The following is a 20,936-nucleotide window of genomic DNA, read 5'->3' on the forward strand; positions in this document are numbered from 1 at the left end:
AAAATAAATAGGGTAATAAAAATATATACAAATGAGCACAGTGCTGAGGGGAGGGGAAGGGAGAGGGGGAGGAGCAGGGGGAAAGGGGGCTTCGCTGAGGGGAGGTGAAAGGGGGAGCTTACTGTGTGCAGAGCACCGTACTAAGCACCCAGGAGAGTGCAGTATCCCAGTATAAAAGAGTTGGTAGACTCATTCCCTGCCCACAACGAGTTTACAGTCTAGAGGGGGAGGCAGACATCGATAGAAATCAATTACGATATAGACATGAGTGCTGTGGAGCCGAGGGAGGGGTGAATAAAAGGTGCAAGTCTGGGCGACGCAGAAGGGAGTGGTAGACAGGAAATGAGGGCTTAGTCCGGGAAGGCCTGTTGGAGGAGATGGGCCTTCACTGAGGCTTGGAAGATGGGGAGAGTCATTGTCGGGTAAATCCCAAAAGAGCTCAGGGGAGAGTGAACGGCAGAGGAGATCGAGGTAAAATTCTCTTGAAGGGCCCCCCACCCCCTGGGATAATAAACCGACAGGCGGTTTCTCGGCCTGGCCCTTCCTCTCCACATTCCTTTCCAAATAGAGCAAAGGAATCCCATTCATTCCTGGACGTGAATCAATCCCTCGGACCCCGAGGCTAAATGGCTCTTCTGAATTGCCAGAATGGTCTGCTTCGGGGAGGGCCTGAAGGAATCCATCCATCGATCCATCTGTATAATTTGAAGTAGAGGTAATGTGGCCTAGTTAGAAGCAGTGTGGCCTAGTGGATAGAGCCCAGGTCTGGGAGCCCCCCTTCTAGATTGTGAGGCCCGTTCTTGGGTAGGGATTGTCTCTGTTGCCGAATTGTACTTTCCGAGCGCTTAGTACAGTGCTCTGCACGTAGTAAGCGCTCAATAAATAAGATTGAATGAATGAATGAATGAATGCCATTTGTCTGCGGTGTGACTTGCCCAAGGTCGCTTCACTTCTCTGGGCCTCCATTACCTCATCTGTAAAATGGAGCTTAAGAATGTGAGCTGCACTTGGGACAGGGACCGACTCAACCTGATTATCTTGTATCTACCCCAGCGCTCAGTATGGTGCCTGATACATAGTAAGCGCTTAACAAATACCAATTTTTTTAAAAATGGAAAGAGCACAGGATTTTAGAGTCAGGAGACCTTGGTTCTGATTACTTACGTTTCACTTGCCAGCCACGTGACTTTGGGTATGTTCCTTAACTTCTCTGTAAAATGGAGATAAAATACGTGTTTTCTCCTTCATAGTGAGCCCTGGGTGGAATATGAGTAGGTTTCAATCCGGTTATTTTGTATTTACCCCAAAGTTTAGCACAGTGCTTGGCATATAGTAAGGGCTTAATAATTATCATTATTATCTTTTTGAGAACCTGTGCTTAGTAATAATAGCATTGATTAAGTGCTTACTATGTACAGAGTATTGTATTAAGTGCTGGGGAAAGAAAACACAGGTGGGAATTAGATGGGTCCCTTTCTCTCCTACTAAGTATTTGGAATAATAGTGATGGTATCTGTTAAGTGCTTATTGTGTGCCAAGCACTGTTCTAAGCGCTGCAAGAGTATTGAAGAGTATCTGGAAGGGTATAATAGAAGAGGAAGACCTCTAGACTGTAAGCTTGTGGGCCAGGAATGTGTCTATTATGTCATCATATCATACGCTCCCAAGCGCTTAGTAGAGTGCTCTGCACGTAGCGCTTAATAAATAATAATAATGTTGGTATTTGTTAAGCGCTTACTATGTGCAGAGCACTGTTCTAAGCGCTGGGGGAGATGCAGGGTCATCAGGTTGTCCCACGTGAGGCTTACAGTTAATCCCCATGAGGTAACTGAGGCACAGAGAAGTTGTGACTTGCCCACAGTCACACAGCTGACAAGTGACAGAGCCGGGAGTCGGACCCATGACCTCTGACTCCGAAGCCCAGGCTCTTCCCACTGAGCCACGCTGCTTCCCCATAGTGTTAATAAATACCACTGATGAATTCCTTTGAAACAGGAGGAAAGCCAGTGCAAAGTAACCGCACCACCGAGCTGCCAGACCTCTCACTTCCCTGTCTTTTCCCCAGGTGCGCAAGCACATCAACGATCTCTACGAGGATCTGCGGGATGGCCACAACCTGATCTCTCTGCTGGAAGTCCTCTCGGGGATCAAACTGGTGAGTGGCTCCGTCGGGCCCGGCGCAGCTCTTCTTCGCTTCTCGTTCGGACCATGAGGCCTCCCCGGGCCGGCGGACAAATTTCTTTCCTAATCCAAACGATCGCTTTAGGGGCTGGTGGATTTTCACGTATCGTTCATATTGAGTTAAGGTGGTTCTGATTTTTTTTTTTTTTAAGCTGGGTCTTATCCCGTCTCGGGATAAGCCGGGGATTTCCGTTTTCCCACCCGATCTTTGTGCAGGCTCTTGCCTCTGTGGGAAATAGATACAAAGGCCTCACTGTCCCCAAACCTGGAGGTTTCTCCCGCTCTCTCTTTCAGTAGGGATCCCATTCCTTCGTGTTCCGTCAGGGAATTCCATTTCCACTCTCTTTCCTCTCCCAGCTGGTCTACCAAGAGCACGGGTTTGGAATTAGCCATAGCTCTGTGAAGAATGGGCAGGGAATGTGTCTGTTGTTGTATTGCAGTCTCCCAAGTGCTTATTAAAGTGCTTTGCACACGATAAGCGCTCAATAAATACAATTGAACAAATGAATGAAGAAGCCACACTGGGCCTTTAGAAAAGTGGGATTTTCCCCTCACCTCCAACTCCGTGAGCCTCACCGCTATGTGGTGTCTCAGTCAGTCGGTTGTATTTATCGAGCGCTTCCCGTGTGCAGAGCACTGTACTAAGCGCTTGGGAGTACGATACAACAGTAAATAGACACATTCCCTGCCCACAACGAGCTTAATAAGTCTAAGTGTCTCAGCCTGGTCCTGTCTGCCCGTTGATTTTACTCAGCGCCGAGCTGCCCGGCTCAGAGCCGGAGAGGAGCCTTGGCTATTGGGTCAGGCAGTCAGTCGTATTTATTGAGCGTTTACTGGGCGCAGAGCACTGTACTAAGCGTTTGGGAGAGTACAGTACAACAATATAACAGGCACATTCCCTGCCCACAGCGAGCGTACAGTCCAGAGGGAGAGGCAGACATTTATAGAAAGAAATAAATGACATAAGGACATAAGTGCTGTGGGGCTGGGAGAGGGGATGAGTAAAAGGAGAAAGGGTGGGAGCCTGGTTTTTCCTGCGTCTTAAATCCCGTTCTCTACCCCTCCCTCCCCTCTCTCCACCGTTTGCCTTCAGTCAATCAGTGGTATTTTGTCTCCCAGCTCTTGTAATGTGCTCTCCCAACGGCTTAATTCAGTGTATGCCCAGTAAATACCGTTGATGGATTGAGTGCTTACTGTGGGCAGAGCTCCCGTGCTAAGTTCTTGGGAAAGTACAATACCGCAGAGTTGTGAGTTCAGCTCTCCTTTGGGCATTTGTAGGCCCAACGGAGAATCTCCCCCCGGGAGTGCAGAGCAGAGGAGCGTAGGCTGCTTCTCTCAGCGGTGCTCACTGGACGGGCATCTTTGGTCATCCTTGTTGAAAGTCGACTTTTACTTCTCCTCTGGCCCGGTGGCTCCCACAGCTGCAGTGGGAGCAACGGATTAGGGACCTTATCCCGGTCAGAATTCTTCTCCGGTCATCCAGTTTGTCCCCGTCTCACTCTCCCCAGCTTCAGAAACCCCCCCTAGGAATTTGCAGAATTCTCCAGAAAACCATCGGAGGAAGGCCGGCACCCTCCAATAATCATAATCGTGGTATTCGTTAAGCGCTTACCGTTCTCCAGGCACTATATTAAGTGCCGGTAGTTACAAGGTAATCGGGTTGGACACAGTCCCTGTCCCACATAGGGCTCACAGTCTTAGTCCCCTCTTAGCTGAGGCGCAGAGAAGTGATGTGACTTGCCCAAGGTCATTCAGCAGACGAGTGGCCGAGCTGGGATTAGAACCTAGGTCCTCTGACTCCCAGGCCCGTGCTCTAGACCACACTGCTTCCCACCACTCCCACCCCGTTCTCCCCGAGTTGAATCGCAAAAGCGGATTTTTTTCCGGCGGAGCGGGTGGCGAAGTCAGGGTGGCGGGCCCGGCGGGCAGGAGATGTCTGCGTCTCGTGTGGAGAAGTGTCGAACGGAGCCATCTGCTCCGGCCTTCGTTCTCCGCAGGGGGAGGGGCCGATTTCTAGCTGCCTTCTCTGTCGCTCCCGGTGCGTGGCATTCATCCTCCTTCTGGTTTTGTGTTGTGAATTTCCCTGTGTTGTGTCGCATCTGTGCCACGGTGGTTGGCCAAAGGAGCCGGCAGGGCTGAAGACCCTCCGCCTGGTGAGCATGCCCTCCTGGCGCCGGGCGAGCAGCGACGAGCAGGAGGAGGAAGATGAGGACGACGTAGTAGGTCACCCCCTCCTGGGGTCAAGCGCGACTCGGCGGGGCCCTCAGATAGTCCGGGCCTCCTCGGCCCGGCGGCCGAGCCCGCTCCTTCCCCTCTCCAGCGGGGCTCTGGGGACAGAGGCGGGGTGAAAAGGCTTTGCCCGGTCGCCCCCGCCGGCTCATCCTGGAGTACGAATTGCTCGGAGGCCGAGAGCGATGGGCGCAAAGATATCGACGGCGTGGTGGCGGGGGGGACGAGGAGACGGCTGGTCCCGGAAGCCTGAGTTTCCAACCTCCCCGGACTATCTGAGGGCGGTTGCCCTGTCGGCCTGCCGTGTGACAGCACTGGGCCACGTCGTGTGATGGCATGAGACTTGAACCACTTACCGTTCCTCCTCCTCCTCCTTAAGCACTAACGGAAACTTCCCAGGTCTCCAGGGCCGGCGAGGCTTCTGGGCTCGAGTTCTCGCTCCCTCTGGGCCGAGTCGGGCACCCGGCTTGAACGGGGAGAAAAGTTCCCACGCGATTCACTCCAAAGGGACTCCGCTGTCGGCTAACCCCTCTCACTGCACGCGGATACTTGGCCTCAGATACTAACATCTGGAACCGGGTTGGCGGACGGACAGCCGCCCGGATTTAACCTTGCTTGTCGGTCGGGCTCTAATTTGTAAGCGGCTCCTGACGGGACGCCGGGCGTGTGAGAGTGGGTGTGGTACAGAGGGGAGGGTGGCATGCTAACAATAATGATGATAATAATAATTGTGGTATTTGTTAAGCACTTATTGTGTGCCAGGCACCAGGGTGGATACAAGATAGGTCAGACTCGGTCCCTGGCCCACATGGGGCTCACGGTCTCGGGGGGAAGGAGAACAGGTATTTCATCCCCGCTTTACAGACGAGGAAACTGAGGCACGGGGGAGTGACGTGACCTGTCCCGGGTCACACAGTCGGGAGGTGGCGGAACCGGCATTAGGATCCAGGTCCTCTGGCTCGCAGGCCCGTGCTCGATCCGCTAGGCCACGCCGCCTCTCAACCGCACTCGGAGGATTTAGCGATATAATGGCTAAGGGCTTATTTCATCCCTAAGCCGCGGTTCGGCTCCCTCCCTGCTAGGAAATGTCGCCGCGATGGTGCCTCCCCTCCCCCACCTGGAAGGGGTAGGGGCCGGCAGCGATCCAACCCCCCCCCAACCCCCCCCCGCTCTTCCAGCCCCATTTTTCAGCCACCAACTCCAGCGGGCATCTCCCCAAGAGTCCGGCCCAACCCTGCCGGTGGGCAGCCCGATGGGTCCTGGGCCGCGGCTGGGCGTCGACTGGGCATTTGCAGCCAGAGCAGCTGGGATCTCGTGGAAGGGAAAGCCGCGGGGACCGATATTGGATGCCTTCCCGGCCCCATTCCCCACACGGAATAATAGAGCTCGCAGAAGGCAGATGATAACTGGTCCCGTCCGGAGGAAGAGAGTGATTGGTTGAGGGGATTGCGCTGAGGCCAGCCGGAGCCAGGCTGACCCTCCGGTTCAAGCCGGGGAGTCCAAAACATACCAGGGGCCTGACCACGTTGCAGGTTTGGGGATGCTAGGATGTACACCTCTGATAACACCCAGGAATAAGGTCCTGGCACAAGCTCATCTCTTCCCTGGGCATTGCCCACAGGTGCCCACCCTCACCACCAAGAAATGCCATGGAAAAGTTTTGTTTTTGGGCCTACGTACCTTTAGTCTGGAGCTCAGAGCTACCAAGGCAGTCACATCTCTCTCTTCTCTTACTTCCCCTCTCTTTCTCTCTGTCTCTCAATGTCTCTCTCTGTCTGTATGTATTTGACTCTCTCTGTGCATTCATATATTCATTTGTATTTATCGAGCACGTACTCTGTGCAGAGCACTGTACTAAGTGCTTGTGAAAGTGCAGTATAACAATAAACAGACATATTCCCTGCCCACAATGAGCTTGCGATTTAAAGACTCTGTCTCCTTGTCTCTGTGCTCTGAGATTATGAACCCTTTGAAGGCCAGGGCCCTTGTCTAATTTTCACCTGTGGTTTAATAATAATATTGGTATTTGTTAAGCGCTTACTATGTGCCAGACACTGTTCTAAGCGCTGGGGTAGACACAGGGGAATCAGGTTGTCCCACGTGGGGCTCACAGTCTTAATCCCCATTTTACAGATGAAATAACTGAGGCACCGAGAAGTGAAGTGACTTGCCCAAAGTCACACAGCTGATAAGTGGCAGAGCCTGGATTCGAACCCATGACCTCTGACTCCAAAGCCCGTGCTCTTTCCACTGAGCCACGCTGCTTTGCTGGTTTCTTTCCCCAGTGTTTAGTACAGTGCTCTGCACATAGTAAGCACTAATAAGCACCATTACTACCAATTTTCTCTCTCTCTCTCTCTCCCTCCTTCCCTCCCTTCCCCTCCCCCCCCACTGTCTCTCCCTGTCTCTCCCTCTCAACAACTCTCCTGCTCCTAAAAGGGGTAGTGCTCTGTGCCTCTGATCTCGATCACATCCTGCCCCACCTGCTCACACCCATCAGATCTTTTCTGTAGGAAGATTGGTACTACATTAGCTCCTACAGCCCCTGGGCTTCCCCCGTCCTCCCCTGGGTCTTCCCTATATCTCTTGTTTCTCACCGTGTACGTCTTCCCGTGTTTTCAGGGAAGAGGCAAGAGGCCTCTGGTTCTCACTAAGCTCTCGCCTTGACTCGGTTAACTGAGTCCCATATCCCTGAGCGGTCCAGAGGTGGGGGTGGGGGGCAAGCTAGTTTTGTCACCACCAAAGAAAGGACCCTGGCATGCTAGCTGCACTTGGAATCATTCCGGGCAATGGCGGGAGCCCCTTTTGGAGAAAGAACAGGCCCTTCCCCCGGGGGAGTTTATAGTCAAATATAACAAAGCTCCAGCAGGGGTGGCTCCTTCCTCAGGTTTCCCACAAGCCAAACGGATGGGGCCGGGGCCCGGGTGGGCAGTGAGGAGAGCTGCACTGGATGACGATGACCCCTTTCTTTCTTTCTCTCTCTCTCAGCCTCGGGAGAAGGGCAGGATGCGTTTCCACAGACTGCAGAATGTGCAGATCGCCCTGGACTTCCTGAAGCAGCGACAGGTAAAGGCCCCATCCCTTGGGCCGTGATCTGAGGACGTCTCGGGCCGTACTCCGAGAGTGGGTGTTCCTAAGGGAGGGGCGTGCCCTGGTTCAGGTGCTCCCTCGTTGGGGACCCCCATTGGAGGTGGGGCTGAGGACCCCCAGCCTCAGAGCTCCTGGAGGGACATTGATTCTCCCAGGTTGCCTAGTCCTGCATTAACCAGATGCAGCAGTGCCCAGGATGAACTCCATTCCCCCCCCACCCCTCCCCACGCTGGTCCAGTCACGGGGCGTCTTCCGACTCGACTAATGCGTCGGCCTCCTCGGTGATCTCCCTGCCTCCAGTCTCTCCCCTTTCCAGCCGATACTCGACTCGGCTGCCCGGATCCGTTTTCTGAAACACGGTTCTGTGCCCATCTTCTGTGTCTTCGAAAGCCTCCACCATTGCCCAGCCATCGGCAAACTCCTCACTCTCTCTCCCCAGCGCTTAGTACAGGACTCTGCTCCGCTCTGGGCCTCCGACCGATGGAGATGGAGATGGTCCTCCGACCATTCGGCCGAGTCCATCGATCAGTCGGTCGTCGGACACTATTCTAAGTGTTTGGGACTGTGCTGAGCAGAGTCGCTGGGTCACGGGGTCCCTACCCGTCAGGTCTCACACACAACTCACTGCTCCAGCCCTGCTGCTGTGTCTTTGTCGTTTACTGAAGCCAGGGTAGGTTAGCGAGAGGCCTTCCAAAGGGCCAAATGAAACTTATAAGGCCTTGAGAGGCACCGGCGTTTCCTCACTGGAGTCGGGAACGGGGTGACTCTTGGTCAGGGCTCTGTGGTTTCAAGGAGATGCCTGGAAATCTCAGCTCGAGCGGGCACAAGAGTGATGTGATTTGGGAGCCCTGACCGAGTTACATTCTGAGTAGGGATTTAATCAGACCACTACCCCACCAGCTCCCCTGGGTGACAGACGGGCCTCTGCCCCGGTTGGTTTGTGTTGGGGGTTTGTGTTGGGGGATTGGTTTTCCTGATAATAATAATCATTATGGTATTTGTTAATCGCTTGCTTTGTGCCGAGCACTGGTCTAAGCGCTAAGGTCGATACAAGGTGATGAGGTTGTCCCGCGCGGGGCTCACATTCTTAATCCCCATTTTACAGATGAGGTAACTGAGGCACAGAGAAGTAAAGTGGCTTGCCCCAGGTCACACAACAGACAAGTGGCAGGGCCGGGATTAGAACCCATGTCCTTTGACTTCCAAGCCCCTACTCTTTCCACTAGGCCACGCTGCTTCTCGGCGTATTTCTGATGATCCTCTCGTCGGGAGCTGTGGCCCCCAGCCTAGTTAAGGTGGCAGCAGGGGTCCCCAGCCATCCTATACCAGAGAACTGACCCCTTGGGCTTCCTCCGCCCCGCCCTCCCTCCACAGGCCTGGTGCCTCGAAGGAGTGGGTGAGATCCCAACGGCATTAGGCTGTAGGCTCCCTGAGGGCAAGGAACGTCTACCTTGGTTCCGCGCCTGGCACTGGGGTGTCCAGTTTGAGTCCCTCGACGGATTGCTCGACAGAGGCTTCTGCTTCATCCCAGGTGAAGCTGGTGAACATTCGCAACGACGACATCACGGATGGGAACCCCAAGTTGACCCTGGGCCTGATCTGGACCATCATCCTCCACTTCCAGGTAGGGGGTGTCGGTTCTCTCGTGCGCCCCTCATTCCGCCTGGGGGCCGCCTGAGGAGAGAGAAGGGGAGGTGGGGGAGACCGGGTCGGCCCGGTAAGGGAGCTTGACGGGCGCCGGCCGGTAGCTTAGAAGCCAGGTTGGTCCACCGACTGGAGGGGTGGATCGAGGGCTTGGAGACGCTGTCACCCGGAGCCAGACGGCCCATCCGTTTGCACGATCGACTTGTCGGTGCCGGCCCCGCTTTTGCCCCGGCTCCTCGATCGGCAGTCAGGTTGTTAGAGGTTTTTGGTGGCTCGGCTGAACCGGAGAGCGTGGGTCTCCTGCCCTCTTCCCCGGAGGAGGAGGCCGTATGCGGAGGAATTAGAGAACGTTGCGAGGGGGGGGAGGCTTTGTATGGCTAACTCTTTGGAGATCTCATCCGTGGAAGCGTGAGCTCGGGTGCCCGTAACTGGGCCGACCGCAGAGTGGCATCTGAGGGAAACGGAGCCCCGGGACGCAGCCAGTCCGTCCCGTGGATTGGGGACTTGGGAGGGGCGGGGAGGGGGCCCCAGAGGCCGCGGCCCGAGGAGCGGGAGGGATGTCTGCCGTGCCCCTGGCTGGAAAGACTGCCTGGGTCCGTGGGGTGTTGGCTGGACTCGCTCTCTGCCCCTGCAGCCGCTCGCCGGAGAGGACGGCGCTACCTGCCGAACGAACATGGGGCCGCCAGGCGGGAGGGCCCCTCGAGGACACGCTCGGGGGGGTGTGGTGGCTTCCCGGGCATCAGAGACGAACGACGGGGAGGCTAAGCGGGGGAACCGGGGCCCCTTTCCCAGAATCCTCCCGATGGAACCGCAGGGCCTAACTGGGCGCCGGGAAGGCCAGCGCTATGGGCCGGTCTCGGGGCGACCCGTCATCCGGGGCGGGCCTGGCGGGCTGGGCAAGAGTCCCTTGTGGGGAGCTAGCCCCGTGCTGGGATTCCCTGGGGGACGGCTGGGCTCCCGAGAGGCAATCTGCCCTGCGACGTGGCCCTCCTTGGGGGAGCTGGCCCAGAAAATGTGCATCAGGCCAGGGGAATCCACCCCCCCGAAGGCAGGCAACTCAACCGTTTGTCCCGGAAGAAGGAAACTCAGAGAGGAGGGGAGGGAGGCGAAGTTAGTCAAAGCTTCCTCCGTGGCCAGGAGGGGAAAGATTTGATTAGCAAAGCCGCTTCCGCCCCGGACCTCGGGATTGGCACCGCCGTTGCCCCGAGGGGGCTACTCTCCACCCACACGTGGACCCGCCGGTGAGATCCAGGTACCCGCCCCCAGCCCCAGACGGCCCCAGTCTGCTGCCGCCTCCTCCTCCTCCTCCTGCTTGCACAATGCCTCCGTGTTGGAGTGTGTCTCCCCAGAGCTTCCTGGAATCCCACCTCTCTCCTCTTCCGTTCAGGGCTCCCCCGGGGCCAAATTCCTTTCCCAAGGCCGTCGACCCTCGCCTGCTCGGCCGGCACACAGCGCAGACGTCTCCTGCCCGCTTCTCCGGAGCCCGGGTCATGCTGGGGCTGGAGGGGGGCGGGGGTGGGAGGGGTGACTGGTCGTTGAAAATGGGGTGGCCGGGGACGAGCCGCCGTTGGTCGAGAGGGGCCGTTGGGGACTCCCGTCCCTCGGCTTGGCCTCCGCCGGGGTTCTCCCTGGGCGGGCTTCTGGATGGGAGATTGGAGCGGTGGCATTTAAGGGCTTACCTTGTGCCGAGTGCCGTGCCGAGCCCGGGGGAGGATGACCGGATCCGGCACGGTCCCCGCTTTGTACAGGTGTGGTGAGGCAGGTGGCGTTATCCTCATCTTACAGATTAAGTGGCCTGCTCGGGGTTACTCAGCGGGCCGGGGCCAGAACCGGGATTAGAATCCAGTTCTCCCATTCATTTATTCATTCAGTCATTGAGTAGTATTTATTGAGCACTTACTATGGAAGCCGCGTGGCTCAGTGGAAAGAGCACGGGCTTTGGAGTCAGAGGTCATGGGTTCGAATGCCGGCTCTGCCACTTGTCAGCTGTGTGACTGTGGGCAAGTCACTTCACTTCTCTGTGCCTCAGTTACTTCATCTGTCAAATGGGCATTTAGATTGCGAGCCTCCCGTGGGACAACCTGATGACCCCGTATCTACCCCAGCGCTTAGAACAGTGCTCTGCACATAGTAAGCGCTTAACAGATACCAACGTTATTATTATGTGCAGAGCACTGTACTAAGCCCTTGGAATGTGCAGTTTGTCAAGAGACAATCCCTGCCAAATGATGGGCTCACAGTCATTCAATCGCATGTACCGAGCGCTTACCATGTGCAGAGCACTGTACTAAGCGCTGAGGAGAGCACATTGCAACCATAATCAGACACATTCCCTGCCCACAGCGAGCTTCCAGCCTTCAGGGGGAGACTCCCAGTTCCTCCCCATGTCAGCGAGCCTGATTGTACCAGACTGCTTAGAGCAATTTCCCCAGCCACTCATTGGTAGAGAAGCAGCGTGGCTCAGTGGAAAGAGCACAGGCTTGGGAGTCAGAGGTCATGGGTTCGAATCCCGCCTCTGCCACTTGTCAGCTGCGTGACTGTGGGCAAATCACTTAACTTCTCTGTGCCTCAGTTACTTCATCTGGAAAATGGGCATTTAGATTGCGAGCCTCACGTGGGACAACCTGATGACCCTGTATCTACCCCAGCGCTTAGAACAGTGCTCCGCGCATAGTAAGCGCTTACCAGATACCAACGTTGTCGTTGAGTGCTAACCGTGTGCAGAGCACTGTACCGAGGGCTTGGGAGAGTTCAGTATGATAGAGTTGGTGGATGTGATCCCTGTCTCAACGGAGCTTGCAGTCGTCAGCCTAGGGGATGGCCTACAGAGCACCTGTCCTTGAAGCCTCGGGGAATGAGGTACTCTGCTCACCGTAAACGCTCAATAAATACCGCCAATCCATCATGGCAGCTAACTCGGGTGGTTCCGGGAATTCCGTCTGTCTTTATGTGATTTAGAAAATCCCGTCCCTTTCTCAGAATCCCTGCAGTGAGCTGACTGGCTCGGAGACTCGTACAAACCCTGTAATTCCTGGCGCTTTACACAGGCACTCTGGGAAACAGAAACTGTTCCCAGTGTTCCCAGTGTTGCCGGTGGGTGAAGTTGACCAGCGGGATTCCTCCGGGCCCCACCACCTCCCGTCCAGCCCCCGGGATTGCGGGCTCAAAACGTTGCGGGTCCGCCCTTTTCTCTCCGTGGTATTCATTTAGCGCTTTATTACGCGTCGAACACTAAACGCTGGAGTAGGTGCCAGGTAATTAGGTCAGACGCAGTCCCCGTCCCTCACGGGGCGCACGGTCTAAGTAGGAGGAAGAACAGATATCCCATTTTACAGTTGAGGAAACTGAGGCCCAAGCGACTTGGCCAGGGTCACCCGGCAAGCAGTCGGTAGAGCCGGGATGAGTACCCATGACTTTATGACCCACCCCCCAGACCCGGGCTCTCTCCGCCGGGCCATGCCGCTCCTTAACTTCTCTGTGCTTCAGTTCCCTCATCTGTAAAATGGGGATGAAGACTGTGAGCCTCACGTGGGACAGCCCGATGACCCTGTATCTACCCCAGTGCCTAGAACAGCGCTTAACGAACACCAACGTTATTATTATTATTGTTATTATTATTATTCTCCCGTGCCGGTGGCATGGTGGGGTTCGGATACGTAGCGCGCAAAATGGATCCAGGCAACGGGAGGGCAGTGAGCCACGAGGTTGTCTGACGGGGTGTCCTCTCTCCCTGCTTTCCCTTTCCCCGTTTATCCGTCACCCCTTCCTTCGCCCCCCGCCCCCCCGCCCCCCATCCAAACCACCACGGTCCCGGAGAGACACTAGGTGACGCTGTGACCCCGCAGTCTGCCCGTCAGCAGAGGCAAAATCTGCAGTTGCAGGGCCCGCTTCGGGTCTCCCCGGCACAAGCGTCTAGGACTCGTCGCCTTAAAGGGTCAGATTCCCGGCATGGAGAGCCAGCCATCGAGTCTCCGGGGAACGCCTTAGGCGCACCAGCCAGGCACCGACGTCTTCGGGGCTTACCGGTTGGTCGGCTGCCTTTTCCTTCCGCTCCACGCCCTCCCCGCACCGCCAAAGCCAGATTCGGAGGGTCCTGAAGGAGGAGCCGCCCCGTGGGATTCGGCCGGAGCAGGGAGGAGACACGTCTATAAGCCCCTTATTTTTCCACCCGTCAGCCGGAGCCCCCGGTCACCCCCGTAGTTCAAGGTTGACCTCCTCAGAGGGATGCCCTGGGGGTGCCAAACTATTTTTTTGACTCTGGAGGACTGACCAGTGGGAGGCCGGGGATGGGGGGGCAAGCAGCCTTAGGGCAGGAGCTCTTGGTCCATCGCTGCAGGGCCAGGGGTGTCGGCCAGGCGTGGGGACGGAGAAGAGAGAGAGGATCGAGGAGCTTCGTGTTTTAGTCTAGCTGGGGTTAGGAGGGTCGAGGGGAAGGGGTGGTTGGGCTCGAGCCCTCCCTACTTCCCCTCCTCCCACCAAAACCGCACACGACGTCTGTGTCGGGGCCAGAGCGGGAACGGGATGACGCGTCTCCGGTCCGGGGGTCCTGGACGGCGGCAGTCCCCTCCCGGGCGCGGGAGCTGGGTCGTCTGCCGCCCGGGTTGGGTACGACACCGGCAAACCTCTCAGTCGGGCAAAGAGCTGGAAAAGGCAATCGGCAGTTTTGAGGATGGATTCCCTTCTCCCTGGAAGCCCCTCACCTCCAACACACACACGTACACACATGAGCGCGCGCGCCTAGAATTTGGAATCCGTTCAGGGTGTGACCGTTCCGGCACAATCCTTCCCTTCGAGGGAGGAGAGGCGGGAAAAAAATGCCTATCCCCCCTAAGGCGTCTTCACGGATCTCTGGCTGCAACCTCCCGAAATCTATTTCGTGGGTCGTCTCTGAGCATCTCTCCCCACGTCGGCCGTGGATCTTCCCTTCTTGCAGGCCGAGCCCGTCGGCTTCTTCCCCGCTCTAGCTTGTCTTCCCCTCCTCCTTTCTTTCTGTCACCTTCACCCGTGTTCCTCCTTCCTTCCCCTCCCTCCTTCATTTACATGTTCTCCCCCCCACCCCACCCCAACCGTTCCTCCCTCTTCCTGCTCTCCCCCCCCCCCCCTCAGCCCCCCACCCCCTTCTATCTCCTTTCTGTTTGTGTTACCGAGGGCAGTGCTCCAATTACCTCATATTTGGAGAGAGAAAGCCGCAGCCAATCCGGGCTCCGTCTGCTTTTAGGTCAAGTGATTTCTGAACTGCAGTGAGATGCTTTGAATTTGTGTCTCGTCGCAGCTCCGAGCCTGTAAGATGGCTGTCTGAAAACGGCAGCGGCCGGGAGAGAAGGAGGGAGGGAGGGAGGGCCCGGGAGGGAGGGAGAGGCAGAGAGGGGAAGTGGCGGGTTTGAAAATGTGCAGCTGATCCGTCGGAGCCGAGGCCGGGATTCATCCGGGAGCCCGGGGCCGGCCCAGCCGCATCGTCACCGGTGCCGGCGAGGCGCCGGCGATGGGGAATTCTCTGGGCTGCGTGAAGGAGCCTAAGGAGATGGGGACGGAAGCGGGAAAGGCTCCCATCTCTCCGAAGAAGAGGGTTCGCGTCAGAAGAAAGCGCAGGGGGAAGAAGGCTCTCGCTCCAGAGGCGTCCCCCGAGGAGGAGCCCTCCGACGGGACGGAGATCACCGAGGACGACGACACCCTCGAGAAGTTCAGAGCGAGCGTCCCCCCGGCCCAGGGGCGGAGTGAGGGTGGCGTGGGGAGCCCCCCGCCGGCCCCCTCCCACACCGGGGATCCCGCCCTCCCCGCCGAGGCGGCGGACCGGGGGCTCGTGGTCCAGGTGAGGGAGAAACTTCACGGGGAGATCCAGAAGGCTCGCTTCCTGCCGGCCCCGACCGGCCCCGGAGGGATCGGGGGCTCCCCCGAGCCCGGGAGGACGGTGATCGCCCGCCTGCTGGAGAACCCGGCCGCCAGGACCGGCGAGGCGGCGGTGAGCCGGCCGGTGGCCTTCCGGCGGCCGGCGGCCCGTGGAGGCGGACGGGCGGTGCTGCTGCCTCTGCCCGGGGAGGCCGGCGTGGCTCTGGGCCGTGCCGCCCCGGAGGGCACCCGGCCGGGATCCGGCTCCGACGCGCCACCCGCGAAGACCCCTGCCGGCGGCAGGCCCGGGGAGGACCGGCCCCCGCCGGCGGGCCGTCCGGACGGGTCCCCCGGGGGTCGGAGCTCAGCCGGGGGCACCGGCAGCGTCTCCGGCGCCACCAGGACGGGCTCTTGGCCCGCGGAGCCGGGCACGGTCTCCGAACTGTCCACGCCCTCGCCCTTGGGGGACCAGCTGGGGAGCCAAGGGTTTGAGAAGCCTCCGCGGGCCCCTGCACCCCTCGGGCAGCCTGCCCGCACGGCGGGGCCGGAGAGCCCGGTCCGCTCCCCGCTCCCCGCTTCCCGGAGCGGGTCGTCCGTCGGCGGCACCACCGTCAGTGCCGCCCCACCCTCCTCCTCCGGCTACGGTAGCGACGGGGCCCGGGAGTACCGGGCCGGGACCGCCGGGGCCACCAAGAGCTCCTCGTCTCTCTCCGAGGAGGATGGCGCCTTCTCTACGTTAGCCGCCGATGCGCCCCGGAGGGCTCCGGAGGAGGTGGGTGGGCGCGCAGGCGGCGGGAGCCCCGGCCCCTCTCTGGGGCCCCGTGGGCAAGGGCCCCGGCTCCCGTTGCATCTCTCTCTGCGCCGGAGCCCGAGAAACGGGACGAGTTTCAGTTATCCCCCTTCTTGCTCTGGAGCTTTGTCGTTCGGGGCGGATGGCCAAGGACAGCGGCTGGACTGGATGGGGGCCTTCGACTTCCCGGTCACCCCGTTTCTCAGCCCTGTTTCTCTGGCTCCCCTGTGACGGGCGGCTTGAGGCCTGGCGGGGGGGGGGGGCTCTCGGCAGCCCAGGCTGAGCCCCGCTGTTTACCCGGGACGGGGGGCGGGCGGGTGAGCGGGTGAGGCCGGCCGGCCTCCCCCGGGAACGTCCCCCTCCTTTCCTAGAGAGGGTTGCGGTCACCGAGGCTGAGGCCGTCCCGCTCCCCTTCCTGCCGCCCACGGGGCTCGCTCCGGGTTTGCTTTCACGGGGGCTGGAGGAAGTGCCGGCTCCTCCAGGGTCTCTCCACGATCCAAGTTCCCCGCGCAGGCCGGAACCCGTCGTCCCTCGAGCCGGGGCGAGGCGTGGGCAGGCCTGTGGAGAAGGGGCGAGAGTTCCGGGTCGATAGGCGGAGGGCCCCCGGCGGCCCTTCGGTCGTCGCGGTCGGCGGGCTGGAGACGAGCGTCCGTGGAGAGCCAGTTGCCTGGCTTGGCCACTGCCGCCCTGCGGGGAAGGAGAGACGGATACGAGAGACTCAAGCGGCTCGGGGAGGAGAGGGACGAGGCGCCAAGCCGAGGGAGGGGGCTCACCCGGGCAAGTGGCAACTTGCAGTGAGAGCTCCCAGGGCTCCGAAAGCAGGGAAAATGACACGGTTACAGCGACCCGAGGGAAAGCCAGGGATCGGGGCCGAGGAGCCCGCGGCAAATGGTGAATTTCCTCCGGGACCGGGGAGGGGACCCCGCAGAGAGGTGGGGTGAGCTTGGAACCAAGATCCGTGGGCGGTTGCTTTTGCGGGGAGCGCCCCCGAACCCCCATCCCCCTCTCTAGCCGGCAGGGTAAGGTCAGTGCGGCGGGCTGCTGGCAGAGCCCCCTGACCGGGGGCAGAAGGGGGGAATCGCACCCCCAGAGAGCGTCCTGCCCCCAAGCTGGCAGAGGGGGTGGCCCGGATCCTCGGAGACCCCGTGGTGGGTATCGGCACGGGGAGGGAGTTAACTTTTCCTTGTGGGAGGTGGGAATAGCTAAGGATCTCCATCCGGTGAGCGGGTCAGTTTCTTTATGGGGAAGGCTGCTCCCCGCTGAAGTGGCGGAACCTCTCCGGCCAGGAGAGGACGGCCGCTGTGGGATTTAGGGGCGTCCTTGTGGACTAACGGTGGGAAAGCGTTGGATTTTCAGGGGTGCCTGGCGGGGGGCTCTTGGGGATGTCGGAGAAGATGATCGCACGGTGTGGAGAGTGTGTTTGGGGTTCCCCCGGAAGGAAAGATTCCTGAGAGAGGACTGTCGGGGCAGAGTGGCAGAACCAGCCTAGCTGGGGTAGGGGGCGAGGGGTGGATTTGCCCCGGGACCGGGGAAGATGCCCCGCAGAAAGGTGGAACGAGGTTGGAGGGAGGGGGTTTCCAGACCAAGGAGGAGATGCCCGTCCCCTGCCGTTGTTGTTTTTATCAGATTGAAAACTTGGCACGAAAACCAGCCTCAGAACCCATCTGTCTTTTGGGACCATGCCACCAGGCTCTGGAAACACAGGCCCCTTAATAGTAATAATAATAATGATCGTGGTATTTGTTAAGTCCTTAATATCTGTCAAGCACTGTACTACGAGCTGGGGTAGATTCAAGATAGTTAGGTCCCGCATGGGGAAGCAGCGTGGCTCAGCGGAAAGAGCACGGACCTGGGAGTCAGAGATGGTGGGTTCTGATCTCGGCTCCGCCACTTATCAGCTGTGTGACTTTGGGCGAGTCAGTTCACTTCTCTGGGCCTCAGTTCCCTCATCTGTATAATGGGGATTAAGACTGTGAGCCCCACGCGGGGCGACCTGATCACCTCGTATCTCCCCCGGACAGTGCTTGGCGCATAGTAAGCGCTTGACAAATACCGCCGTTACGTGGGGCTCACAGTCTAAGTAGGAGGGAGAATGGGCATTGAATCCCCATTTTGCAGACAAGGGAACTGAGGCCCGGTGAAGTGACTGGTCCGAGGTCACACAGCAGACAAGCGGGGAGCAGGGATCGGAACCCAGGTCCTCTGCCTTCCGGGCCCGAGCTCTTTCCACTAGGCCACGCTTCTTCTACCGGGCCATCCTCAGCAGGATTCCCCATCAGCAGCCGCGGTGGATAATGGGTCCCCCGCCCTTTCCCTGGCCAGGTTCCTCCGGGAATCGCAGAGGACCCCCACGGAGCAGATCGATCCCTCCATGCCTGCTGTGGGCAGAGCCCCTACCAACTCTGTTATTTTGTAGTCTTCTAAGTGCTCGGTACGGCGCTCTGCACACAATAAGATCTTAGTAGACACCACTGAGTGATTGAAAGCCCTAAACCAAATGCTCGGCTGAGCACGAGAGAGTTAGTAGTCCCCCGACGATCCCTGCCCTCAAGAAGCTGCTCCTTTGAAACCTTAAACCACGAGAAGCGGCGTGGCCTAGTGGACAGGGCACGGGCCTGGGAGTCAGAAGGACCTGGGTTCTAATCCCAGCTCCGCCACTTATCTACCGTGCGACCTCGGTCGAGTCACTTCTCTGTGCCTCCGTCGCTTCATCTGTAAAATGGGGATTAAGATGGCCAGCCCCGTGTGGGACGGGGACCGCGTCCAACCTGATTTACTGGTGTCCACCCCGGCGGTAAGTACAGTGCCCGGCATATAGTAAGTGCTTAACAAATACCAGTTATCATCATCATTATTATTATCATTAATTACTGTCCGAAGCATTTAATCCAGTGCCCTGCACACAGTAAGCAGTCAATAAAAGCCATTGATCGATTCCAGTCCAGTGGGGTGTGAAGAGAAGGGAACAGAGAGCGACACGACTAGGGTTGCAGAGACGTCCAGTGATGTCCAGAGCAGGTTTCTGTCTGGATGCTCTTCCTCTGCTCCTGTGGAAGTCAGCTGACCCCCAGCACCCACCCTCCGTCTCTCTTCTCTCTCTCTCTCTCTCTCACTGACACACACATACACACCCAGAGATCTGGGATTTCCGGATGAGTCCTGACCCAGAAGATCCTGAGCGGCACCGGCTTTGGGAAGCCAGGCTGCATCAGCTGACAGGAGGGAGGCCTTCCCGCCGCTAAGCCGGGGAGTCGGGGAAGGACGGGAGGTCAGGGAGGGTGCGGCCATCTGGGCCGACCGGCGGGTACAGTCAGCTAGACCAGTTGGCAGCGCCCGTTGCCAGACCGCCTTCGGAGCAGCCTCTGATTGGCGTAGACCCCCATCCCCCCCCCGTCCCCTCCTTTCGGAGAACAGCCGCAGGAAGATACCCGCTTCCCTCCGCCCCAGGATGCTTCCTAAGAGTTCGGGGTGGACGTGGACGAAGGTGACCCCGGGAGATCGGGGAGTTCAGGTCTCAGCGGTCTGCTCCGGTGGCAGGGCCGGTAGCCACCCCGCCGATGCGCGCCAGATCCCTCTCCAGGCAGGGCAGGGTTAAAGCCGAAGCAGCGAGCGTATGCGGTAGCTGCCGACAGAAGAGGGTTTTCGGAGGGATGAGCACATCGGGCTGGGGAGAGGGGGGCGATCAGCGGCATACCAATTACGCTTCCGCTGCCCCTCCTGCCAGTGGTCTCCGTCTGTGGGGTCGGTGAGAGATCTGGGGGTCGGGGAGTGGCGGTGCCCTCACTCGTTTTTCTCTCTTCCCGCGCCTCCCAACCTCACACCCTTTGCCCACGCCCAGCCAGTCTTAGCAGGGAAGTTGTGAGAATCCTCCACCACCTCCCCCTCCTCCCCGGAAGGACCGTCGGGTGCGCTCCCAATGCCGACGGGGCCCCGTCGAAGGAAACGGAAGGCCCCGGGCTCGGCCCAGGCCTCCCTTCTGGCCCGCAGCCCCGGGCTCGTCGCTGGACGGACGCTCCCTGAGATGACGGGCGGGCCGGAGCTCTGGGAGGGGCCGGGAGGAGACGGACTCGGCCTCCCAGGGTTGACGTTAGCGCAGTCCGGCCCTCGGCTCCCGCCCCTCCTCCCCTACTTCGGTTGCGGGTGGGCCCTTTCCCCCGCCTCGGCTCCTGAGCCGGGGAGAGGAAGTCCCAGGGACGCCCGGAGGAGGAGAGAGCTCCTCACAGTTGGGCTCACGGCTCCTTTCCGGTGATCGTTTTTGGCCCCCGAGCCAGGGAGGGGATGTCCCAGAGGTGCCCACCGGAGACCGTCGGGCTCACGGCTCCTTTCGAGAAAGGAATCCGGGGGTGCTCATTGTCGGCCCCCGGCGTCGCTAGAAAACGAACGCTTTTGTTACCCGCCGTCTTGGTCTCGCTCGTCATCATCCGTTGATATTTGCTGAGCTCCCTTAAGATAGGGGTTGTTGCCCCGGGCACGTAGGAGAGGCGCGGAGAATAGAAAGGAGAGCCTGGCCATCGTGGAGGGTTCTCCGAGTCGTGCCCAAGACCCCCTCAGGGATGAGAAGCAGCCCCTTCCTCGGGGAATTTTTAATGAGAGGGGGCCTGCGGCTAGGCCGGGGATTGAGATGGAGCTGGGCCTTGAGCGAGCTGCTGTACTGCAGAGGCGGGTTATGCGTTTCTGACACCACGGTGCTTCCCAAACTGGAGTCGGGTTTTTTTTAAGTAGTATCTGTTACGCTCTTTCTCCGTACCAGGCACCGTACCGACCACTGCGGTAGAGACTATACCGTAAGCTCGTCTCTGGACTGTCAACTCACGGGCAGGGGAGGTGTCTGCGAACCCTGTTGTATTATACTCTGTCAAGCGCTTTGTACGGCTGAGGTGACAGAGGCCCAGCGAAATGAGGTGACTCGCCCGAGGTCACACAGCAGACAAGTGGCGGAGCTGGGATTAGAGGTTAGGTCCCCTTCCTCCCAGCTCGTGCTCCCTCCATTAGGCTATGCTGCTTCTCCACTTTTCGGGACCGTTCCTGGGGCGGTCAGGAAACCAACATCTGGCCTTGCTCAAACTCTGGCTAAGGGGTTTCAGCATAGCCTAGTGGAAAGACCACTGGCCTGAGAGTCAGAGGACCTGGATTCGAATCCCCACCCCACCCCAGCCCTCCTTCCGTGGAAGCTGAA

The 20,936-nt window shown here is 58.9% G+C and overlaps 1 protein-coding gene across 1 annotated transcript in view; it reads left to right on the top strand.

The window, feature by feature from the left end:
- The window catches only part of MACF1 (microtubule actin crosslinking factor 1), a 291,335-nt gene that overhangs the window by 111,374 nt on the left and 159,025 nt on the right, over nucleotides 1–20,936 (top strand). The window contains 3 exon segments of the mRNA XM_029080290.1: nucleotides 2,066–2,155; nucleotides 7,399–7,476; nucleotides 9,032–9,124. Of these exon segments, the coding sequence (XP_028936123.1) occupies nucleotides 2,066–2,155; nucleotides 7,399–7,476; nucleotides 9,032–9,124 (261 nt within the window).

The sequence above is a fragment of the Ornithorhynchus anatinus genome, chromosome 16 (assembly GCF_004115215.2).
Source record: "Ornithorhynchus anatinus isolate Pmale09 chromosome 16, mOrnAna1.pri.v4, whole genome shotgun sequence".
In the NCBI taxonomy this organism is placed as follows: Eukaryota; Metazoa; Chordata; class Mammalia; order Monotremata; family Ornithorhynchidae; genus Ornithorhynchus; species Ornithorhynchus anatinus.